The sequence below is a fragment of the Sturnus vulgaris genome, chromosome 28 (genome assembly GCF_052056855.1).
Source record: "Sturnus vulgaris isolate bStuVul1 chromosome 28, bStuVul1.hap1, whole genome shotgun sequence".
Classification (NCBI taxonomy): Eukaryota; Metazoa; Chordata; class Aves; order Passeriformes; family Sturnidae; genus Sturnus; species Sturnus vulgaris.
The window spans coordinates 617,456-636,384 of NC_142270.1; the positions used below are offsets into that span (position 1 = coordinate 617,456).

Genomic DNA, 18,929 nt, shown 5'->3' on the forward strand with positions numbered 1-18,929 from the left:
GCCTGGGGTTATCTCATTGTTCCTAATGTCAAAAATGTTGGTGTCTTTAGAGGCTCAGCATTCAAAGCCTAAAGTGATTGGAGGGCTGGAGCACCTCTCCTAGGAGGGAGAGGTGAGAGAGTTGGGTTTGTTCTGTCTGGAGCAGAGGAGGCTCCAGGGAGACCTCAGAGCCCCTTCCAGGGCCTAAAGGGGCTCTGGGAGAGCTGGGGACAAGGGCCTGGAGGGACAGGACACAGGGAATGGCTTTCCGTTGCCAGAGGGCAGGGTTAGGTGGGATACTTGGAAGGAATTGTTCCCTAGGAGGGTGGGGAGGCCCTGGCACAGGGTGCCCAGAGAAGCTGTGGCTGTCCTTGGATCCCTGGCAGTGTCCAAGGCCAGCCTGGATGGGGCCTGGAGTACCCTGGGATGGTGGAAGGTGTCCCTGCCCATGGCAGGGGGTGGAATGAGGTAGGCTTTAAGGTCCCTTCCAAAATAAACTTTCCAAGATTCTATGAGAAATAATCCCTAGATAATTAAATACCTGTTCTGATTTAAGCTATTTTCAAATTGTCTCCAACATTGAAATTGTAGGTTTTATTATTGTTAATCTTTCTTTCCTGTAAGAGTCAGTGTTTCTTTGGCTTCCAAAGTCTCTTGCAAATCTGAGCATCTTGTGAAGCACAAGTTACATGTGACCTTTTCTGATTTGGCAAGATTTTCCAGTGCAGTTGGTGCTATTTCATTTACTTTGCAGTGCTGCTTCAAAGCCTTCTCTGTGCACATTTCTGACTGCAGCAGCCAACACTTTTTAGCACAAGATTATGTAAGTGCTTAGGAGCTTATTTGCAAATTGGTAGGATTTGGAATATGGGAATGTTTTTATCTTGGAGCCTCTCTCAGCCCTCTGGTGAATGTGCGTGGCAGGTCCCACGTCAGTGAGCCCTAGAGCACAACTGCTGCTCCCACCCTTGTCCTTAGCCCATGCTCTGGGTCACTGGTGGTTTGGAGGACCCAAGCTTTAAAATGTACTCTGAAGGTGGCATCTCTCCATGGAGACTTGAGCAATTCAGGAAAAAAAAGAAACCTTTTATCCATAACTCTGTGGATCTTACTTCTTTCTGGTGGATGCTCAAAGAGCAGAAGAAAGGTGGTTTGGTCCAAAAGGGATTTTACCCATAAAATATTTTGAGAGTAGAAGCAGAACTTGGAGTCTGTTCCTTGTGAGAGCACTGCCAGGAGCTGACTTGCCTAGCTCTACCTTGAAAACAACCCACAGAATGCAGCTGACTGCATATTTTCCTTCTTCCTTCCCCCCAACTGCTACTGGAAGTGTTGGTTGTCCTGACTGAAGTCACCCAGACCATTTATTTCCCCACCAGCATCCTAGCTCACAACTGGACACCAGGGTGTTCTCCCTGTTGCATCTCCATAGAGCAGGACCCTGTGGAGCAGCAGTTGCAGCCTCAGCTGTGGGAGCTCTGGAATTCCTACCAGTAGAGAAACCCCTGTGGAGGAATTGCCACCCCTGCCTTTGAGGCAGCTTATCAGAGCAGCAGTGGATGCAGGCTCTGTGGTGCCAGGTTGCTCCTGCAGATCTGAGCCTGCCTGGTTGTGGACCTCTGCAGGCAGGTGCTAACCCTGCTCTTGCTGCTCTCCCTGCTGCCTATGCTTCTGTTCAGTGCAGTGAATCCCCTTCCATGAGGCCAGGACATGCAGGAGACCTGGCTTGGTTGGCCTTCACGGTTCCTGCAAAACCATTTTCATTTGTTTGTTCTTTTTAAATTAAAACCTGAGGCCAGGAGCTCATTAATATTTTCAAGGACTAGGGCTACCGACTAGCACTTAGCCTTGGAACTGGGAGGGGTTGTCTGCTTGTAAATTCAGCAGAAAAGATCAAACTTCTGGATTTGAACTCAGGTTTTCCGGCTGTATGTGTCATCCGGCAGTGTCGTGTTTGTTCTTCTGTGTCAGTGTTACCTGTGAGGAACATCCCCAGCACAGAGGGCTTGGCCCAGGGCTGTGCTGCTCAGGTGTTTGCAGTGGTCAGCAGAGCTGGGAGTGACTCCGGCTCCAGCACAGCACCTGGACAGCTGCCTCAGTTCTGTGCAGAAGCAGCTGAATATTTGCTTTGGGATATTTTTATACCTGAGAAAGCTTTGATAGTGCATCTCCTTGTTTTGAAAACATTTTACCTCTGTCTTTATCAGGTGGGAGGATGCATGGCCCTTTGAGAAGTGGAAGTGTGAGCCTGCACCCTGAGCCTACAGGGCAGTGTCGTTCAGGGAGGGTTTCAGTACATGGGTGAGGTTTTACTGGGTGTTAGCCCTGTTTGTCCTACAGAGCCAGTCCTGGGGCCTGGCCCCTGCCCTCTAGCCCTGCAGCAGCTCGGGGCCTGGCTAAAGCTCAGCTGCTTTTTCTGCTTAGCCACAAACCTCCTCCCCTTGGCACCTGGAGGTGCAGGTGGCATCACCTGAGTGTTGGTCAGAGCCTCTCCCCCTTGCAGGACAGATGCAGTCAGGTGCCAGTGGGTGGTGTTCAGTGTGTCCCTCCTCCTCCCCTGTGTAATGGCTGCAGCTCTCAGTTGAATTGTAACTAGTAAGAGGAGCTGGCAAGAGGGATGTAAAAATATGGCAAAACATCTGTTAAAGTAAGGGAAAATTAAATATTCATGCTGAAAACATATTTCCTTGTGTATGTGCAGGAAAATGAGCCAAGTTGTTCTTAATGAGCTTATTTCAGGCTTCATCACTGACTAATCTTGGGGTGTTGGTCAGGGGAGCTCTGTGGGGTCACTCTGTCTGATGTAGGAGGGTATTTTATTTTTTTGGGAACAAAATACTTGATGAGATGTTTTTAATCACCATAACTCTACTCCAGGCCCATAAATTCTGAGAAGATAACTGGGTGCCCAGCTATGCCTGGGTGTTTATAACAACTGTAATAAACAACTGTATTTCTGCTGAGAATTTATTTGTACCAAGATGACACATTGAGATAAAGTAATTGCACATGCACAATTAGGCATGCACAGCAACTGTGGGTGTGCACTAATCATCTTAGTTTATATCTTGAGTTGGGAAAATGCAAAAGGGCAACTGTAGGAACTTGATGGATTTATTGCTGTATTTACTGAGAGGACAAGGTGGTGGTGTGATGATTTAAAGCGACAAAGCCAGCAGGCCCAACTAAATGAGTGTAAAGAGCATCCAGTGTTGTTCTGTCTGGGCTTTGAGTTTGATCTTGGGGGAAGAATTTATTATTTTATGAGTACTTGAGATCTCGAACATGAAACTAAAATTGCTTGATTTTGATCTCTTAAGGAGCCATTGTTAAGTGTTGTGCTGTTACCTTCCATGGTGTTTGTAAAGCCCTGTGCATTCAAAGCATTCCATTTGCTTTATTCCCTTTCTCTTTCTATCTATTTCACCGTCAGGACAGTGGAAGTGCAGTGCCTTGCCTGGGCTAGTCCAAGGACTGTGTTGCTGAATACCATGCAGGGCCTCCTTTGAGCTGCTAACCCTCGATCAGTCAGTAGGCAGAAACCCTCCCCAGTGACAAACCTCTGCCCACACTGGTGATTTCCCTCCCTTCCCACCTGCTGGCCTGCAGGACTTTCACAGCCGTGTCTCTCTTTCCCAGCTGGCCCCCGAAGGAGAGGACTCTGCTGTGTGCTCTCTTGAGCTGTGTGTGCTGTCCCAGGGCAGCCCTGCAGTGAGTACAGCCCTGTGTGTGCAGTGCTGCTGCCCCTCCTGCCTTGGGCATGTGCCTCAGTGTCCTCACCTTGGCACAGAGCTCTGCCCTCTGCTCCCTTTTAACTTGCAAGTTTTCAGGAGTTCTTGTTGTTTCTAATAGCCTGCTCTAACCTAAAGCCCCTTTGCCTCCCTCATCTCTTGATTGATATTTTTTCCTAACTCTGGTGTTTCTTAAAACATATTTGTGGCTGAAGGGGTGTGTGGCCAGCAATAAAAGCAGCATGGCAACACAGTCTCTGGCTGCAGATGCAAAGTCTGAGCAAGCTGACTGACTGTAAACTCCATCAGGTCTGTGTATGTGTTAGAAAAGGATCTGAAGAGAAGGTCAGCACTTTCTCACTGCGTTGTCCAAAGCTGTGTTCTCAGCCAGTGCATGGGGTTTGGCCTGTTTGCTTGTCCCAAGAGATTAATCCAGAGTTATTTCAATGGCTTCACCTCCTCCTTATGTTGGTGCACATCAGAGGAGAGGCTCTTGCTTTCGTTCTTGGAGGAAGTGATTTGGTTTTCCAGGCTCTGAAGCCACCAGCATCAGCTTCTTGGGGATGCTCCAAGACCCATCAGCTGCAGACTCTTGCTCTGCTTTTCCTGCAGCTGTTTTGCTTACTCTGATAGGAAACCCTCAGTAATTTCTTACTGCAAGGAACATTAGCAAATGTTTCACATTCTTTCTTAAAGCCTGCAGTGTATGGCTGGGCTCTTCCTCAGGAAGGGGCTGAGAGGGCACTTTTAAATCCCCCTCTGAGCTTTTAAGCTTAGACACCTTCTAAAAGCTTGCCATGGTCTCTCTGGCTGCTGCACAGCCCCAGCAAACCTGCCCTGGCAGGGCTGAAATGGGACAAAGCAGAAAACCCAACAGAAAATGGTTGGCAGTGGTCAGCTCATCCTGAACTGGGTCAGACTCACTTCCCTGCAGCTGGAAAGCATCTGGCAGGTTTTCCACAGGCTGACTTATGAAGAGGAGGTCCCCAAGAGGCAGCAGCTCCAAGTGGGAGCACGGTGACTGGGTAAAACACACATTTTCTAGCTGGAATTGATGAAGGCCCACCCCGAGAGCCCTTCAGGAGCTCTATGAGGTCAAATACTTCTGTAATGGGTTACATTTTCTTAACCTTGTTTATCTTGTTCATTTGTCTGCACAAGAGTGATCTGGGTTTGTCTATTGGATTTGAGGCACTTTATCTCCTTTCCCATTCATCCTGACACCTTCTTGTTTTTGTTGAACTCCTCAGCCTCATTGCAAAGGGATAAAAGTGCCTTTAAATCATGCACTGAAGGATGCCTGAAACAGCACTGGCAGATCAGCACCAGCACTGAAGGAGGCAGGAAAGGAGATCTTGTGAGACAAGAAACAAAATCAGACAAAGAACCACTGACAGCCTTAAGCTTTGCATAAAACCTGCTGTGCCCTGGGGCAAGAGGGAAGATGAACACGTGGGGAGAATTCCACGGTTGTTCTCAGAATCTCTGTGGTTAAAAACATGGCTGAGCTCAATAGGCAACTCTGGGACCTGTCTGGGGCAATTCCAGTATGTCACAGGGAAAATCTGCACAGTTGGAACAGAAGAAAACTGTTGTGAAGGGAGGAGGAGCAGGACACCTGGAAATGGGATCTGGCAGGAATGGTTGCTTTGTGTGTGGGTGTGAAGTTGCAGGGGGATGCCTGGGGAGGAGCTGGGCACTGACAGGCCCTTGGCAAGAGTCTGCCTGGAATGGAGCATGTTCCCTGTCTCCTTCTCCCCACAGCTCTCTTTTGCTGTTTTCCCAGCACCTCATAACCAACCTCCTTAGCCCCTCTGACAGCAGTAACACCTCTTGGTGCTCCTGCTCCCAGCCTGTCCTCTCTGCCCCCTTTGTGCCACACAAGCCAGGGATGGCACTGGATGCAAATCCAGCCTCTAGAATGGATTCTTACTTATTGGGAAGAGTATCAGACCTGCTGTTTCCATCACATTTTTCCTTTCAGTTGACCTTCTTCAGGCCTGTAATGATATAACAGCTGCCTCTTGGGCTGATTTTTAGGTTTCCTTCTCCTCCTGGTTGCTTCAGTTGTTGGCTTTGTTGTGGGGAGTAGAACTTGTCCTGCTTTAAGTAAGCAGTTCCAAAGCCATCAGACTATTTTATTATTTATATTGGGCAATAGAAAAGGATGGGTATTATTCCCACATATGTAGCAGTGTAACTTAAGCTTTTCTTTGGTGTTCCTGAGAACCAGTCTTACACAGCAGGATTCCTGTGCTTCTGTGCAGTTGTGAGAGGGTTTCTTTGGATAATAAATAATAACACCAGTCTGTGAACTCAAAGTATCAAGGCCAGGCTGGACACTTGGGGCTTGGAGCAAGCTGGGCTTGTGGAAGGTATCCCTGCCCGTGGCAGGGGTTGGATGAGCTTTGGAAGGTCCTTTGCAGCCCAGGCCACTCGGGGTTCTGTGCTGGAGCCATTTGCACAGTCCGTGCTGCAGATGCTCCTCTAGGGCACAGTGAACCATGAACTGAGCACCTCATTAATGTTGTCTTTTTCTTTCTTTTGCTTTTTCTCTCTGTTGCCTCCCTTTCTCCTCTTCCTGCTTGCCCCAGAAAAATTGATTGAGGGACTCAAATCTCCCGAGCCTGCGCTCCTGCTCCCTGAGCTCCTGCCTCTGGCTGACCCCTTCGGCAGCACGTCAGACGCTGTCAATGGTAAAGCCCCCAGCCCTGTCCCCTCCTGTCACACTGCTGTCCTGCCCTGCATGCTCACCCTATGCACCGCTGGCTCCCAGAACAGCCCCTGCTGCTGGGCATACAGTGTGAGGGAAGGAATGGATCATGCTGAGACAGATCTGCCTTTCCTCTGTGCCAGAGATGGGCACTGAGCAGTGAGGATTTGGTGTCTGCGCTGATCTGGCAGTGACGTGGCACAGCTATGCCTTGGGTATTCTCTTGGTAGAAGAAAAGTTAATTGCTGATTGAAGAAGATGCAAAAATACCTTTATTTCTTGTCAAGATTTTGTGTTTGACCATGGCCCAGGCACTGAGCTGGTGTCTCTTCGTGGACCTTCAGCAGGAGGAGGAGGAAGGACAGCATTCCCTGGACCTGGGAAGTGCTGGGAATAAACATGCTAGGCTGCTGTAAGCCTGGATGCAGGAGGCTCAGGATGCTGGAGTGCTGCAGAATTGTTTCTATCCACTTGCCAAGTGCACTGAAGACAATGATTGCAGGCTGTTTCCATCAGCTGCTTCTGTGGGTTGGGGTCGTAGCTGGGCTCCTGTGACCAGATGGGTGTGACCTCTGGCTCTGGTAGAAAGGAAGGACATGACTCCCTGTAATAGTAAAACTTCTACTTTGGCAGTTTCTGGCAGTTGTCTGAATTTTAATGATCAGTTACTCTGAATGCAAGGGGACTCCAATGGTCACTGTTTTCCTTTTGCTGGACAAGGCTCTTGCGGATGTTTTCTTCCTGTTCAGCTGCAGGGCAGGTGTTAGTAACTGGTGTTCGAGCTGTTCCTCTCTCTGGGTATTTCAAATTGGGCCTGTACAAATTCAAATAAATAAATAAGAGCTGAAGCCAGGGTTTAAAACCAAACAAACCCTTGAGCTGACATATACTATAGGGTCAGTAAAGGATTCAGACAGCTCCTGCCTCAGTTCCTTCTTCTGCTTTTCCTTGCAAACTAACCTCTGGCTTCTCCTGTTCTGCTGTGCCCCTGTGGAAAGGAAAAGCTGACGTGGCTGTGGAGAGCCTCATCCCGGGGCTGGAGGCCCCTCTGCCCCAGCGCCTTGTGTCCCACAGCGAGTCGGTGGCCTCCAACAGAACAGGTTGGTGAGGCAGGAGGGGCTGGGGGGCTCTGAGGACCAGAGAGCTCTAGCTGCTTCTACAGGGGTGTTCTTCCACTGCTGGCACCGGGCCTGCCTGGGGGCCTTGCTCAGGGAGTGCTCTGTGGCTCCTCATCTCCTTGGGAGGAATGGAGAAGGTTCTTACCCCAGTGGGTGCTGGCACTGCTCAGGCTCTCCAGGGAATGGGCACGGCCCCAAGGCTGCCAGAGCTCCAGGAGCCTTTGGACACCCCTTCCAGGGATGCACAGGGTGGGATTTTGGGGCGTCTGTGCAGGGCCAGGAGCTGGGCTCTGGTCCCTGTAGGTCACTTCTCACTCAGGAGATTCTGTGATTCCTTGGTACAGTGTTCCTTGAGCCCACCATCACAGACCTGTAGGTGCTGGTGCATTGCTCCCATGAAGTGGTTTAGAACTCAGGAGCAGTCACTGATTTGTCCTAGGGGGGCAAGAAGGAGCTCCTGGCCCTTTCTCATTGTGCAGCCTTGATTGGGCCACTTGCCACAGCAGATAGACTTGAGCTTTTCTCAGAGGTATCTGGTGCCCTAGGTTTGAAGCTCCTCTCTCTGCAGAGCTCCCACTTTAATCTGGCTTTGTGGGATTCCTGTATCTGTTCAGCTTCAGAGAGACAGAAAGCCCAGCTGGAGGTGCTGGGACTCTGCCCTCACTGAGAGCAGTGGAATCCCTTCCATCAGAAGAAATGGCAGTGTTTGTGCTGGCTTTGCACCAAAGCTGTGCTCGTGCCCTGCATGTGGGTGAAGGGGAGTGTGGGAATGTGAGCTTAACACTTTGTGTCCTGTTCAATGCCACCCTGGGATGCTCACCTGGATCCAGACTCTCTCACTGGGGAAGACTCTCTGCTTGACTGTTCTCTGCTCTCTAACCCTGCTGCTGACCTCCTGGATGAGTTTGCTCCTGTAGCTTTCACAGCTCAGCCTCACAAAGGTAAACTGGCTCTCCTGCCCCTGGCCTGGAGCTGACGTGAAGCTGCTCCTGGTTTACAGAAACAGATGCTCTGACCTGTTCTGGTGTTTTATTGTCCCCAAGCCACTGCTTTGTTTTCTTCCCAAGCTGCTCAAACTTGGAATATGCACTGAAGTACTAAGGGGGGGGAAAAAATCAAGTATTCAGCTTGACTGTAAAGACAGAGTTATCAAAAATGGTGTTGTTTTTCATGGAGTGGGGATCCAGCAGGCAGGAACTGTGGGCTCTGTGCAGCCCTTCTTCACTGAATGCATTCTGCGTCTGCTTTTTCCATGTAGGATTTGAGACTTGTGTTTTTTTCTGCACTATTAATTCTCAAAGGGAGCCTGATAATCATCTGTCACAACTTTTTGGAACAAAAGGAATTTTTTTTGGATTATTGAAGTTAGCATCCCAGGTAGATGAGCTCTTCCAGCCCTAGAGAACGTAGTCCTTATCAGGAGAAGCTCTTTTAAGTCCAGCTGTAGAGTCCCAGCAAATATGGATGAGAATCTGAGGGGGAAGGCCAGGACTTCTGGGCTATTTATTGCCTTGAAGAGAGGCCCAGAGAAGCACTGCTGATTCCTGGGTGCTCCTTAGAGCTGGGGTGTGCTTTGCTCACTTGGTGAGTATCCCTGTAGCAACAGAAATGCTCTGGCCTCGGAGGAATTGCTGCAAAAACAGTCTTTAATCAAATTTTATACTTAATGGCACTACAGAATGAGTTTGTGCTTTCCATAGAGCTTCTGGGTTAAACAAGCAGTTGTTCTAATTACTCAGTGCTGTAATACACTCCTGTACCACTTTACTTTGCATTGAAATGTGTGTGGAGCAGTTACTGCTCCATCCTGGGACACGGAAAAGCCCAGATGTGCTGGCGTGGCTTAATGAGAAAATGAATTTTCTGCATGGCTCTCCCAGGGCTGTCCTGCTGCTCCTTCTGGGATGAGAAAGACTCATGTGTGATGAGGAAAGTAAGACTGTTAATGGGGGGTAGGTGCATGGTATTAAAATCTTCCAGAACTCATTGAAGGCTTGTTTTGAAACCCTCATTTGTAGCTCTGAGCGTGGTTATTAACTGAACATTAGTCTCACTCTTTATTTTTTGCTGAGTTTATCCAGTCCTGGTGCTGGTGCTGAAAACACCCCTGGGACAGGTGCTATTGTCCCTGGGTGTCATCAGCTTGTGGAGCTGCAGCGCTCCTGGCACCAGTGGGACCAGGAGGGCTGGAAAAACAGCCATGTTCTGATCCTTTATCAGTGGGATCATGGAAGAGCAGCCACGCTCTGATCCTTTATCAGTGGGATCATGGAAGAGCAGCCACGCTCTGATCCTTTATCAGTGGGATCATGGAAGAGCAGCCACGCTCTGATCCTTTATCAGTGGGATCTGGGCTCTGAGCAGGCTGATCCTTCAGCCTTGCCACTGTAGCCTTTCCATGTCCATCTCTGGGCCCTTTGCTGGCCCTGGAGTTGGTGCTGAGCCTTCAGGGTCCCTGAACCTGCATTTGCTGAATTCAGCACCAGGCTCTTGTGTGTGAGAGGGGGAGGAGGTTTCTCCTTGGGGTAGCACAAGTCACTGAGCCGAGTTCCAGAGCTTTGAAGGGGCTGTGCCCAGGTGGGGACATTGGCCAGGGTTGTCCACAGCTGGGCAGTGCTTCTGGAGCTGTGGGTAGCTGTGTGAAGAAATGCCATGGAAGTAGAATCCTTGTAAGAGCTCCCAGGCTGTTGGGAAGAGGCACAAATAAATAACTGGGGACAGAGAGGTCATGGTGGCCATTCCTGTTCAGATGAACCTTTGTGTGTTTTGTGTTGTGGACACTTTGCACTACTGTCCTGAAACACCTGGGGCTGGTTTTCCCTGGGTCTGATCCTCCAGAGCACAGAGTAGTTCCGCAAGGACTTTCTTGCCTCATCTCTCCCCAAACCTGGTAAATCTTGGTCAGCTTTAGGTAGAAATCTCTCATTCCCAACGGGAGGCAGACAGGAATGTTCCTGTTCACCAGAACTGTTGGGTTGGTGTGTCCTTGCTGGGCTTTCTTTCTGAAATACAGGAGTTAAGGAGCAGATTTGGGAGGGTATTTGAGCTGTCTAAAGGAGCAAGTAGTGATGCCCAGCGAGTGTGAGAGGCTCTGAAGATGCATAATTGCCTGATGAGATGGATAAGTCATCTCATCTCTGGAGGTGGTTGAAAGTGCCTCCCATCAAGTGTTGAACTGCAGCTGACGTGGTTTGAAATCAATGGAATTATCTCCCAGATAATTCCAAAGAGGCTCCCTGGGGCCTCTAGAAAATCTCTCACAGCATCTGGGTACTCTATAGGCAGGTAAACTCCTTGGAAATCTGACAATCTGACTTCATGTTGCTCTTCTTATTTTATTGCTGCGAGTGAAAGCTTAGGGTTTTGTCTCATGTAGACGACTGGAATTTCTTCTGTGGTTTGTAGCTTTTTTTTTTTTTTTTTTTTATTCCCCAGCCTTTTTCCTCTCCCTGTGCATGAGAGCTGGTAGCCAGAGAGCCAGACTCGGCTCTCTCACCATGCTCATGACAAAGAACACCTTCAGTCCTTGAGAGCTTACCCCAGGCCTCTGCCACGGCTTCCAGGTGTCCAGCTGAGCCTTCAGACTGGTCAGGTTTTGTTCTGGGTCTTGTGACTTGGCTTGCTTGGTTTAGTTTGATCCCCTCCACTTCTGTATTTCATTGCCTCTCTTCTTTCCTACCCAGACTTACCAACTTTATTTCACCTTTTGAATAAAACTCCTACTTCTAAACGCTGTCTCTGAAAACATTAAGATGTTCTAACACTTCCTGGCAATTCTAACCAGCCTCTCTGCTGTCTTTGCTTCTTTACTCTTATTTCTCTTCTATGCTGCAGAAGATACTAACCTGATATCAGGCTTTGATGCTCCTGAGGGCTCTGAAAAAGTGACGGAAGATGAGTTTGACCCAATTCCAGTGTTGATATCCAAAAACTCACAAGGTAAGCCAGGATGTGGGACTGAAAAAGGGAAGGAAAAAAGGCAAACAGTGAATATATAAATTAGTTTTGGGGCAGTGGTGCTGCAGCACATGAGACTAGTTCAAATTCTGAGCTGTGAGATACTATCAGTGTGGTGTTTAATGAAATGCCTTGGCCTTGAAATCTCTGTAGTTTATCTGCTTGGGAGATTTCCATGTCCAAAACCAGACATGCAATATTTAAGTTCCCATGGGGTTATTTCTCCCAGCCTGCTAGGAGGGCACAGACCCCTCAGTGGCTGAATGCAGTGAGAGCTGTGTCCTCCCACCTTCTTACTTACTGCCCAAGCTTTGCTCTTCTAAGTGAGCTTGGCATGAGGCACAAGAAAGACTGAGAATTATGATAATCCTTTAGAGCCCAAAACTCCTGCTGAAAGTGAGGTTTTTTTCACTTCTGGTTGGTGTCTTCCCAAGGTAGGAGCTGTGTGAGAAGTCTGGTCCATGTCCCCACCTCCCCTGAGGAGCTCTGGGCAGGCACAGTCTGTAGGGCAGTGACTGTACAGCTGCTCCTTTTCGTTCTGGCACCAGATGCCCTGAAGGAGATCTTTGCCAGCAGTCTCAGCCCCACGGGGGGTGTGAGGAACCAGCAGCACTGGTGGCTTAGCAGCACCAACTGTGCTGTGGTTTCAGCTCTTTAGGGACAGCAGCAGGCAGTGTTTCACTCCTGGCCAGTGAAGGATCAGTGAACTGGGTCCCCTCTCTGCAGTCACCCCACTGAGAGGATTTTTTGATTACAGCCTTTGATATACTTGTGGAGGTTTAAAGACAAATCCTGGACTTTTTTTTTTTTTAATGTGGGTTTTTTTAAGGGCTTTTTTGCGGTTTGTGTTTTTTTGGTTTTTTTGTTTTTTTTTTTTTTTGCTCACGGGACTTTTTGGCTTCCCTACCTCCCATTTTTGGTCTCAGCAGGAATGTGCTGAACCCCTGCTCTGCACTAGTCTTGGCTTTCAGAGGATGACACTCATTAGAAACAGTTCAGACATTACAAATACTTCTCCTGCTGTAAGTCAGAGATTTCTCCCAGAGCTGGGCCAAAGATAGGCCACCTTGAGTGCAGAGGACCATCCTAGGGGGTTGGAACCAGGTGGTCTTTAAGGTCCTTTCCAACCCAAACCATTCTGTGGTTCTGTCCTTTAGTGTCCAAGTCCCAGTTGCAGAAGGTCCCACAATAGCCCAGTTCTCCTGGAAGCAGCTCAAAGCACCCAAAGATGCACCTAAAATTGCAACTAGATTTCAAGATTTAAAAACTTTGACCTGTCCTTTCTATGGGCTGTGGGAATCCTTGAATTGTTTTGGAGATCCCTTAGTAAGGACAGGGTTCTGGATAAAGTTTGTGGAAAGAATGGGTTTGTAGGGATTTGTTGGCTGCTGTTCTGGTTTGGTTTGGGGGGAGAGGGTGGAAAAGCGAGCAGGGGATTCTTTGCTATCATGATGCAAATAATGAGAAGAGCATGAGCAAGTTTTCTGTTCTGCTTTGACTTTTTTCCTTCTTTCTTGATCTTGAACTTCTGAAACTGTCGTGTCTGTGTGTGTCCTGTTCAATACTGAATTCCTATCTCTCACACTTTCAGGTGGGCATTCTAGAAACAACAGTGGAAGCTCTGAGTCCAGTCTTCCCAACATAGCCAGGTCTTTGCTGCTGGTGGATCAGCTCATAGACCTGTAGCAGTGACACAGTAGCAGACGCAGTTTCTGTAACGTACCCAAACCTCCGGTTTCGTTGCCAGAAGAGTTTCCTTCTGTTGTGCTTCTTTGGGGCTTTGCTTTTTTTTTTTTTTTTTTTTTTCCTCTTTTAACTAAGAGAAAAATCTGCCAACAGGAGACGGTCACCCACCTCTCTCCCTGTCTTCCCATGCCCTGGGGAAGATTCTGGCTCAGTTCTCCAGGTAGCCTGTTCTCTCTAAAGCTGGTAAAGCCCTGTGGGGTTCCCTCTGCACTGTCCCGTGGCCGTGCACAGGGGAGCACCGTGAAGAGCCCTCCTGGCCCTGCTCAGGGAGCTGTGGCTGCTCTGTGACCCTGCCTCTGCTCTTCTCCCCAGAGCAGGGTGTGAACAACGCGTCCCCATCTTTGCTTTGTGCTTTTGGGTGTGGTTTTGGTTCTGTTCCCATTTCCCCACGGCTGGGCAGGAGCAGGGGCCAGGTAACAGTAGCAGGGACATCCCTCAGCTGCAGGACACAGGGCAGGAAAGCTGGTGGCTCTGAATTGCTTCAGAGGAGGAGGAAGCCCTGAGTTCCTCCAGAGCAGTCTGGCTATACCCTGGTGATGGTGCACATGAAGAGTTTTCCAGCTGCCCCCAGCTCATGGTTTGCTGTTTAACAATCCTGCTGGGAACAAACTGCACTTCCTGGGGGAGGGAAAACCAGGGAAAAGGGAAAAAAGAGAAAAGGAAAAAGAAACCAACCAGATTGTTAAAGCTGCAGAAATTACCCTAAGTGAAGTGTAACGAGGTTTTGAACCAAATCCATGTGAGTATGGCTGTGACCAGTGTTTCACTGACCTTTTTTGGGTGAAAAGGGCGCTGTGGCAGCAGCAGATGTATTTTCTGTGAGTTATTTTCTGTGTTTGACTGGAAAAAAAAGAAAATTCCCTCAACCTACTGTAAATTGTGTATGAAACAAATTGTCCTACAGCTGTTTGTCTATTTTTAATCTTGGTTTTAGTCAAGCATCTGGTATCTGTTCTGGGTTCTCCATTTTCTCTTGTAACTGCTATAGTGCACCCCAGTTCAGTATGGAGCCATTGTTTCAGTAGACAAAGATTCCTGTGGGCCTTTCTCCACCCCAGTCTCTGTGAACACGCATGCACTCGGTTCAGGTGGTTTGAAATCAGTGCTGCTACAACTCGGTGGGTTCTCCCTGTTCTTCCCCTTCACACGCTTGGTTTGTCAATAGCTGGATACGCTCAACTCATTTCCCTTGGCTTACCATGAATTTCTATCTCGTATTTGAAAGCCCTCTCTGAGCAGAAGGACTCTTCCTCTGTAGTGGAATTCTCCCCAGCTTCCTGCTCCCTGTGTTTGTGTTTGTAGCTGTATTAGTAACAGTGCAGTTCCCACGTGCGAAAGTGCGAGCGACTGAATGTGTCTGTGCTGACCTCGCTGAGAAGGGAAGAACCCCAAGTTTGTGAATCTTCCTTTCCTCTCTCCATCTTCTCCCCACCCCAACACTTAGTTTAACAAATTCTGTACATAGAACTCCCATCGGTTGTGTCTCTACATTACTCTTCTTTTAAAACCTACACTTATTAATAAAAGTACTGCTTAAGTGTGTTGTATCATTACATGTGTATACTGCACTTTCCAAAAGAAGCTTTACATGAGAACTATGGAAATGACCTTAGTAAAATTGTGGATAGAACTTTATTATTTTTTTGTTTTATATTCCTAAAGCACAGGCAAGCTGAACTGGAAAACATGAAGACGCTATAGATAGAAAGTTATTGTATAGTCAGATACTGAGATTATATGAAAAGAGAATGGATTTTAAAAAGTAACCATCTACTGTATATTAGAAACAAAGATTTCTGTGAATTAAAGTACTTTTAAAGAATGTTTAAGATTTTAAATCTAATGACGCTTGTTCAAGGGTTCTGGAAAAAATGACAAATGCACTGGGTTGTTAATAATGCTATTAAATAAGCAGATGTGAATGTTTATTTTATTGCTTTTTCAAGTAGCTGTTCATGGGTGTGGGTGGGAATACAATATTTTAGAGATGTCTGTTCTTAGACCTCCTTTATCAGAAAATATTCACCATGTGTTTGCAGAGTGAATGGAAATGAGAGATGAGTGGAGACTGGGGATTCATTTTAAACTCTCCAGAAACTGAGAGTGTCCCACAGGCTCTGGGCTAGTGTTGGTGCTGCTCAGAACTGGGGAGTTTGTGTGAAAGCTGCTGCTCTCAGGGCACAACTGAACTTCATCCTGGGTCCCATGGGACACATTTGGTGCCTGGCATTCCCCTGAGGGGCAAAGAATCAGTGCTGGAGCTTGGTTGGAGCCAGGGGAGGTGTTCGTGTCCCTCTGAAAGGAGGTGTTCAGTGACAACAGCAGTCCCTGGAGTCCCAGCTGGGCTGTTCTGCTGTGCCTGTGAGCAGTGCCCTCAAGGTGTGACGGGCAGTGCCCTTGTGGTGGCATGGCAGCAGGGCCTGGAGGTGGCATTGCCTGTTCTGGTGGATCTCCTGTCAGGGAACTGCAGATAAAACCACAACACGTGGAGCAATTTCCCTTCATGTCAGGGTTGTGCTTTGGGTGCAGGAACAAACTCTGGGTCTGGGTGGAAAGGTTCAAAGGAATAGTTGGAATTTTGATGTTGCTTTTTGCTTACTTCTGAGAGGCTCAGGTTGGGAGGGGCCTTTGGAAAGCTCCTTGTTCATCTTTAACCAGATGAGCACAAGGTCAGTTGTTTCTGACAATATCCATTGTGTTGGGAGCATCTGTCCCAAAACGGAAGGTGCAGCTTCCTGGGTTTGGACTGTCCAAGTCTGCTCAGGATCCCTTGGGAGTTCCTTGGCCAGGGCCTCAGGTGCTGTGCAACCTGCTGGGACAGTGAGTGGGAGAATCTTGGCTTTGTGGCAGATCTGCATCCTCTGCCACCCCACTTGAGCCAATCTGAGTGGAGCAAAATTTTTTTTAGAGGGGGCTTCTTGTGAAGAAACCATAATGGTGTTCTTTGGCCTAAAAGCGTGCCGGGTGTTGCCTCCAGTGGCTGTGCAAAACCACGAAACCACCTTATTTAAAAATTCACTCACTGTGCTGTCCCTGGGGAGCGAGGAGGGGCTGCTGGCTGGGCTTGTTCTGGGGACATCTCTGCTCTGGGACTGTTGCTTCTGCCAGCACAGGAGCAGGGCCACCCCATGGAGCTGCCCTTTTGTTTTTCTGCAAGGGTCCCTGCCTGTACCTTGAACAGGACTCGTGTAACCTCTGCTTGGGGCACAGCAAAACTGAGGGGGAGCCAGAGGATGCTCTTGGGTCAGACTGTTCTTTTCATGAGCTGCTGGAATGTGGGACATGAGTGGGTGTGCTTAACTCCTGCCTGGTGCAGATGGCTGTACAAGTGTGCCAGAACTACAGTGTTAAATTCTGTATCCTCTGGAACTGAGGGCTCTGGATCTGCCTCCAGGTCTCCCACTGTGACTGCCTTTGAGCAGAAACACTTAATTCTGCAAATTGTCCCAGTGCCACAGGTGTCACTGACCTTTGGTGCTGTGCTGTGGTACCTCTTTGCTGAAAGTGCTGTGTGGGGGTAGTTCTGTATTGCTGTTTAATGAGATTGCTTCTAGGAATTGGAATAGTTCACTTCTAGGAATTGGAACACAAGGAAGATCTCCAAAGTGCAAGAATAAGGGAGTGATAAGTCTTTTGACCCCTTTAAAATTCCAAACCAGTAATTCTGCACACTAGTAACTGTGCTGATCTTTAGCTGCCTGTTCCTGGATGTTGAGTGCTGCCTGACTTTGGCATGATGAAATCGGGAGAGTTTCCTGATGGAGTAGCTTCAGACTCCAGGAATTTTTTTGTCTCTCCTGACTTTCTTTTTGGGCTATGCTCCAGAACTAAGATCCTCACCATTGTGGTGACTGCTTTGCCTCTTGGAATAGGGAGTAAATCTTTCCTAGTTTTCCACTTAGTTATTTCAGTACTCTGCCACTTCAGGGCACTGTTTTCCTTGGAAGCTGGGGAAGCTCCAGGTGCCACGGCTGTCACTGGGGTAAAGCTCTTTCACGTTGCTATCTGAATACCTGCAGAGTGTATTCTTGGGGTACTGAGTGATGAGAGGTTTTATTAAGGTTCTCCCTTTTGAAAAAGATCCTGAATATAGTTTGGAGTCTTTTTTAGTATGTATATCTGACCCTGGAATCAAATACTACATACTGGTGTTGTACAGGGGTAGGGAGAATCCTCATCTCCAAGCTCCAGCTTCTGTAAAGATCTCTGCTGTAAAGCTCATGGCTGTTTGCAGTGGGCATTCCTTAAACCTGAGCACTCACTGAAAACCTGAGGGATGCTTCCCCAGGGAGTAAGACCCAGATCTGGGAGTCTGGAAGGGGAGGGGACAGGAGCTGTTGGGTCTCAGGAGAGGCAGATGTTGGGAAATGTTCCCTCTGCAAAAAGGGCATCTCTGCAGAGGGCTTGTGGGGCTTTGTTGTATCAATCCAAGCAAATCATCTGCCATGAACGGGTCTGAGACCCCACAGAGATTCGCCAGGGCTCCAGACCCAAAGGCACTGCGTCAGTTCAGTGAGATTTGTCCTTCACCCTCCTGCTGTCACCAGCTTGTGGAGTGACCCCTTTTCTGTAATTGCATCCAGGCCTTTTTCCCAGGGCTGGTCTCTGATCTCAGACCTGCCAAAGCCTCCAGCAGTACTGGCAAACTGAAATTCCCTGTGGTCCTGAAAGTCAAGGACACCTCTGCAGTGCTGGTTTGCAAAGCCTGTGGTTACAACTGCTTATGGGACCCTGGACTTATCTCGTTACCTCTTCCCTGACCTTCACACACATGGTTTTGGTTTGATGGGGTATTTCGGTATCAGTGTAGTCCAAACCCTTTTTTATTGTGATACTTACAGCTAGAGAGGGGATGTCTGAGTCACACAATCAGACATTAAATAAGGTAAAATGCTGGTATGATGCTGTCTTCTTTGTTGTAATGATGCTGCTGTAGCTCCTTTTGGGACCAAGGAACATGGTAAAGAAAAGCAGCTGCAACCACTTACCGTGGGAGGGGTCTGGAAGTGCCAGATCTCCCTGGTTCAGCATTAAAGAAACATTCCCTGGCAGTGTAGGTCGTGCTCCTGCCTTGTCAGTGAGTCCCCAGCCTCCCAGGGACTATCCCTGTGTCTGGCTTTGTTGTGTTCGGGTCACTGTGGCCATTTCCTGGCGGTGCCACTCAGCAGCTCTGACTGAAAGCAGCTCCTGCTAAAGCATCACTTAGATTCTGTCTCCCAGAGTAACTCATTGCTCCTGTGCTGGCCTTGGCAAGGGAGAAAAGTGCTGCTGAGCATTTGATGCCCTTCTCACGTGAAGAGAGAAGAGAAAAAGTAATTTTTCCCAGAACAGGGCAATCTGCTTCTTGTGCAGTGTCCCCACATTCAGAGCTGCATGTTGCTTAAGCAGATGGGTTTAGATCCTGTCCTCCCTCTCCTACTCTGTCCCAAATGTAGTGACTTGTGGGGGCACAGACACTTGCTAATGCATGTCAAAAGAAAAGAAAATTCCACCCTAATGTGCTGTTCTTGTGCAGAGTGGGCCCTTGGTCTGCATGACCATGCTCTCCATGCTGAATGCCTTTTTCCTGGATCAGTGTGGACTGGGGGATCCAGAGGTGTTTACATGATGTGGCAGCTGGTCTTGCTCTGGCTCAGCCTGTGTCTCAATGCCACAGTGACCCCTGGACCAGCCTCCTGGGAGGGA

At 48.4% G+C, this 18,929-nt stretch overlaps 1 protein-coding gene across 5 annotated transcripts in view; it reads left to right on the top strand.

Annotated features, from left to right (window-relative positions):
• The window catches only part of AAK1 (AP2 associated kinase 1), a 71,242-nt gene that overhangs the window by 44,082 nt on the left and 8,231 nt on the right, over positions 1 to 18,929 (top strand). The window contains exons 17-21 of one of the 5 annotated variants that reach the window (XM_088179901.1): positions 6,305 to 6,406; positions 7,422 to 7,523; positions 8,372 to 8,482; positions 11,376 to 11,480; positions 13,090 to 15,172. The exons of 1 other annotated variant lie outside the window; for it this stretch is intronic. In XM_088179901.1, the coding sequence (XP_088036027.1) occupies positions 6,305 to 6,406; positions 7,422 to 7,523; positions 8,372 to 8,482; positions 11,376 to 11,480; positions 13,090 to 13,184 (515 nt within the window). In that variant the 3' untranslated portion in view covers positions 13,185 to 15,172. Of the gene's footprint in view, positions 1 to 6,304; positions 6,407 to 7,421; positions 7,524 to 8,371; positions 8,483 to 11,375; positions 11,481 to 13,089; positions 15,173 to 18,929 lie in introns of those variants that run through there. 3 more of the 5 variants (XM_088179902.1, XM_088179904.1, XM_088179903.1) reach the window with 3 other exon arrangements.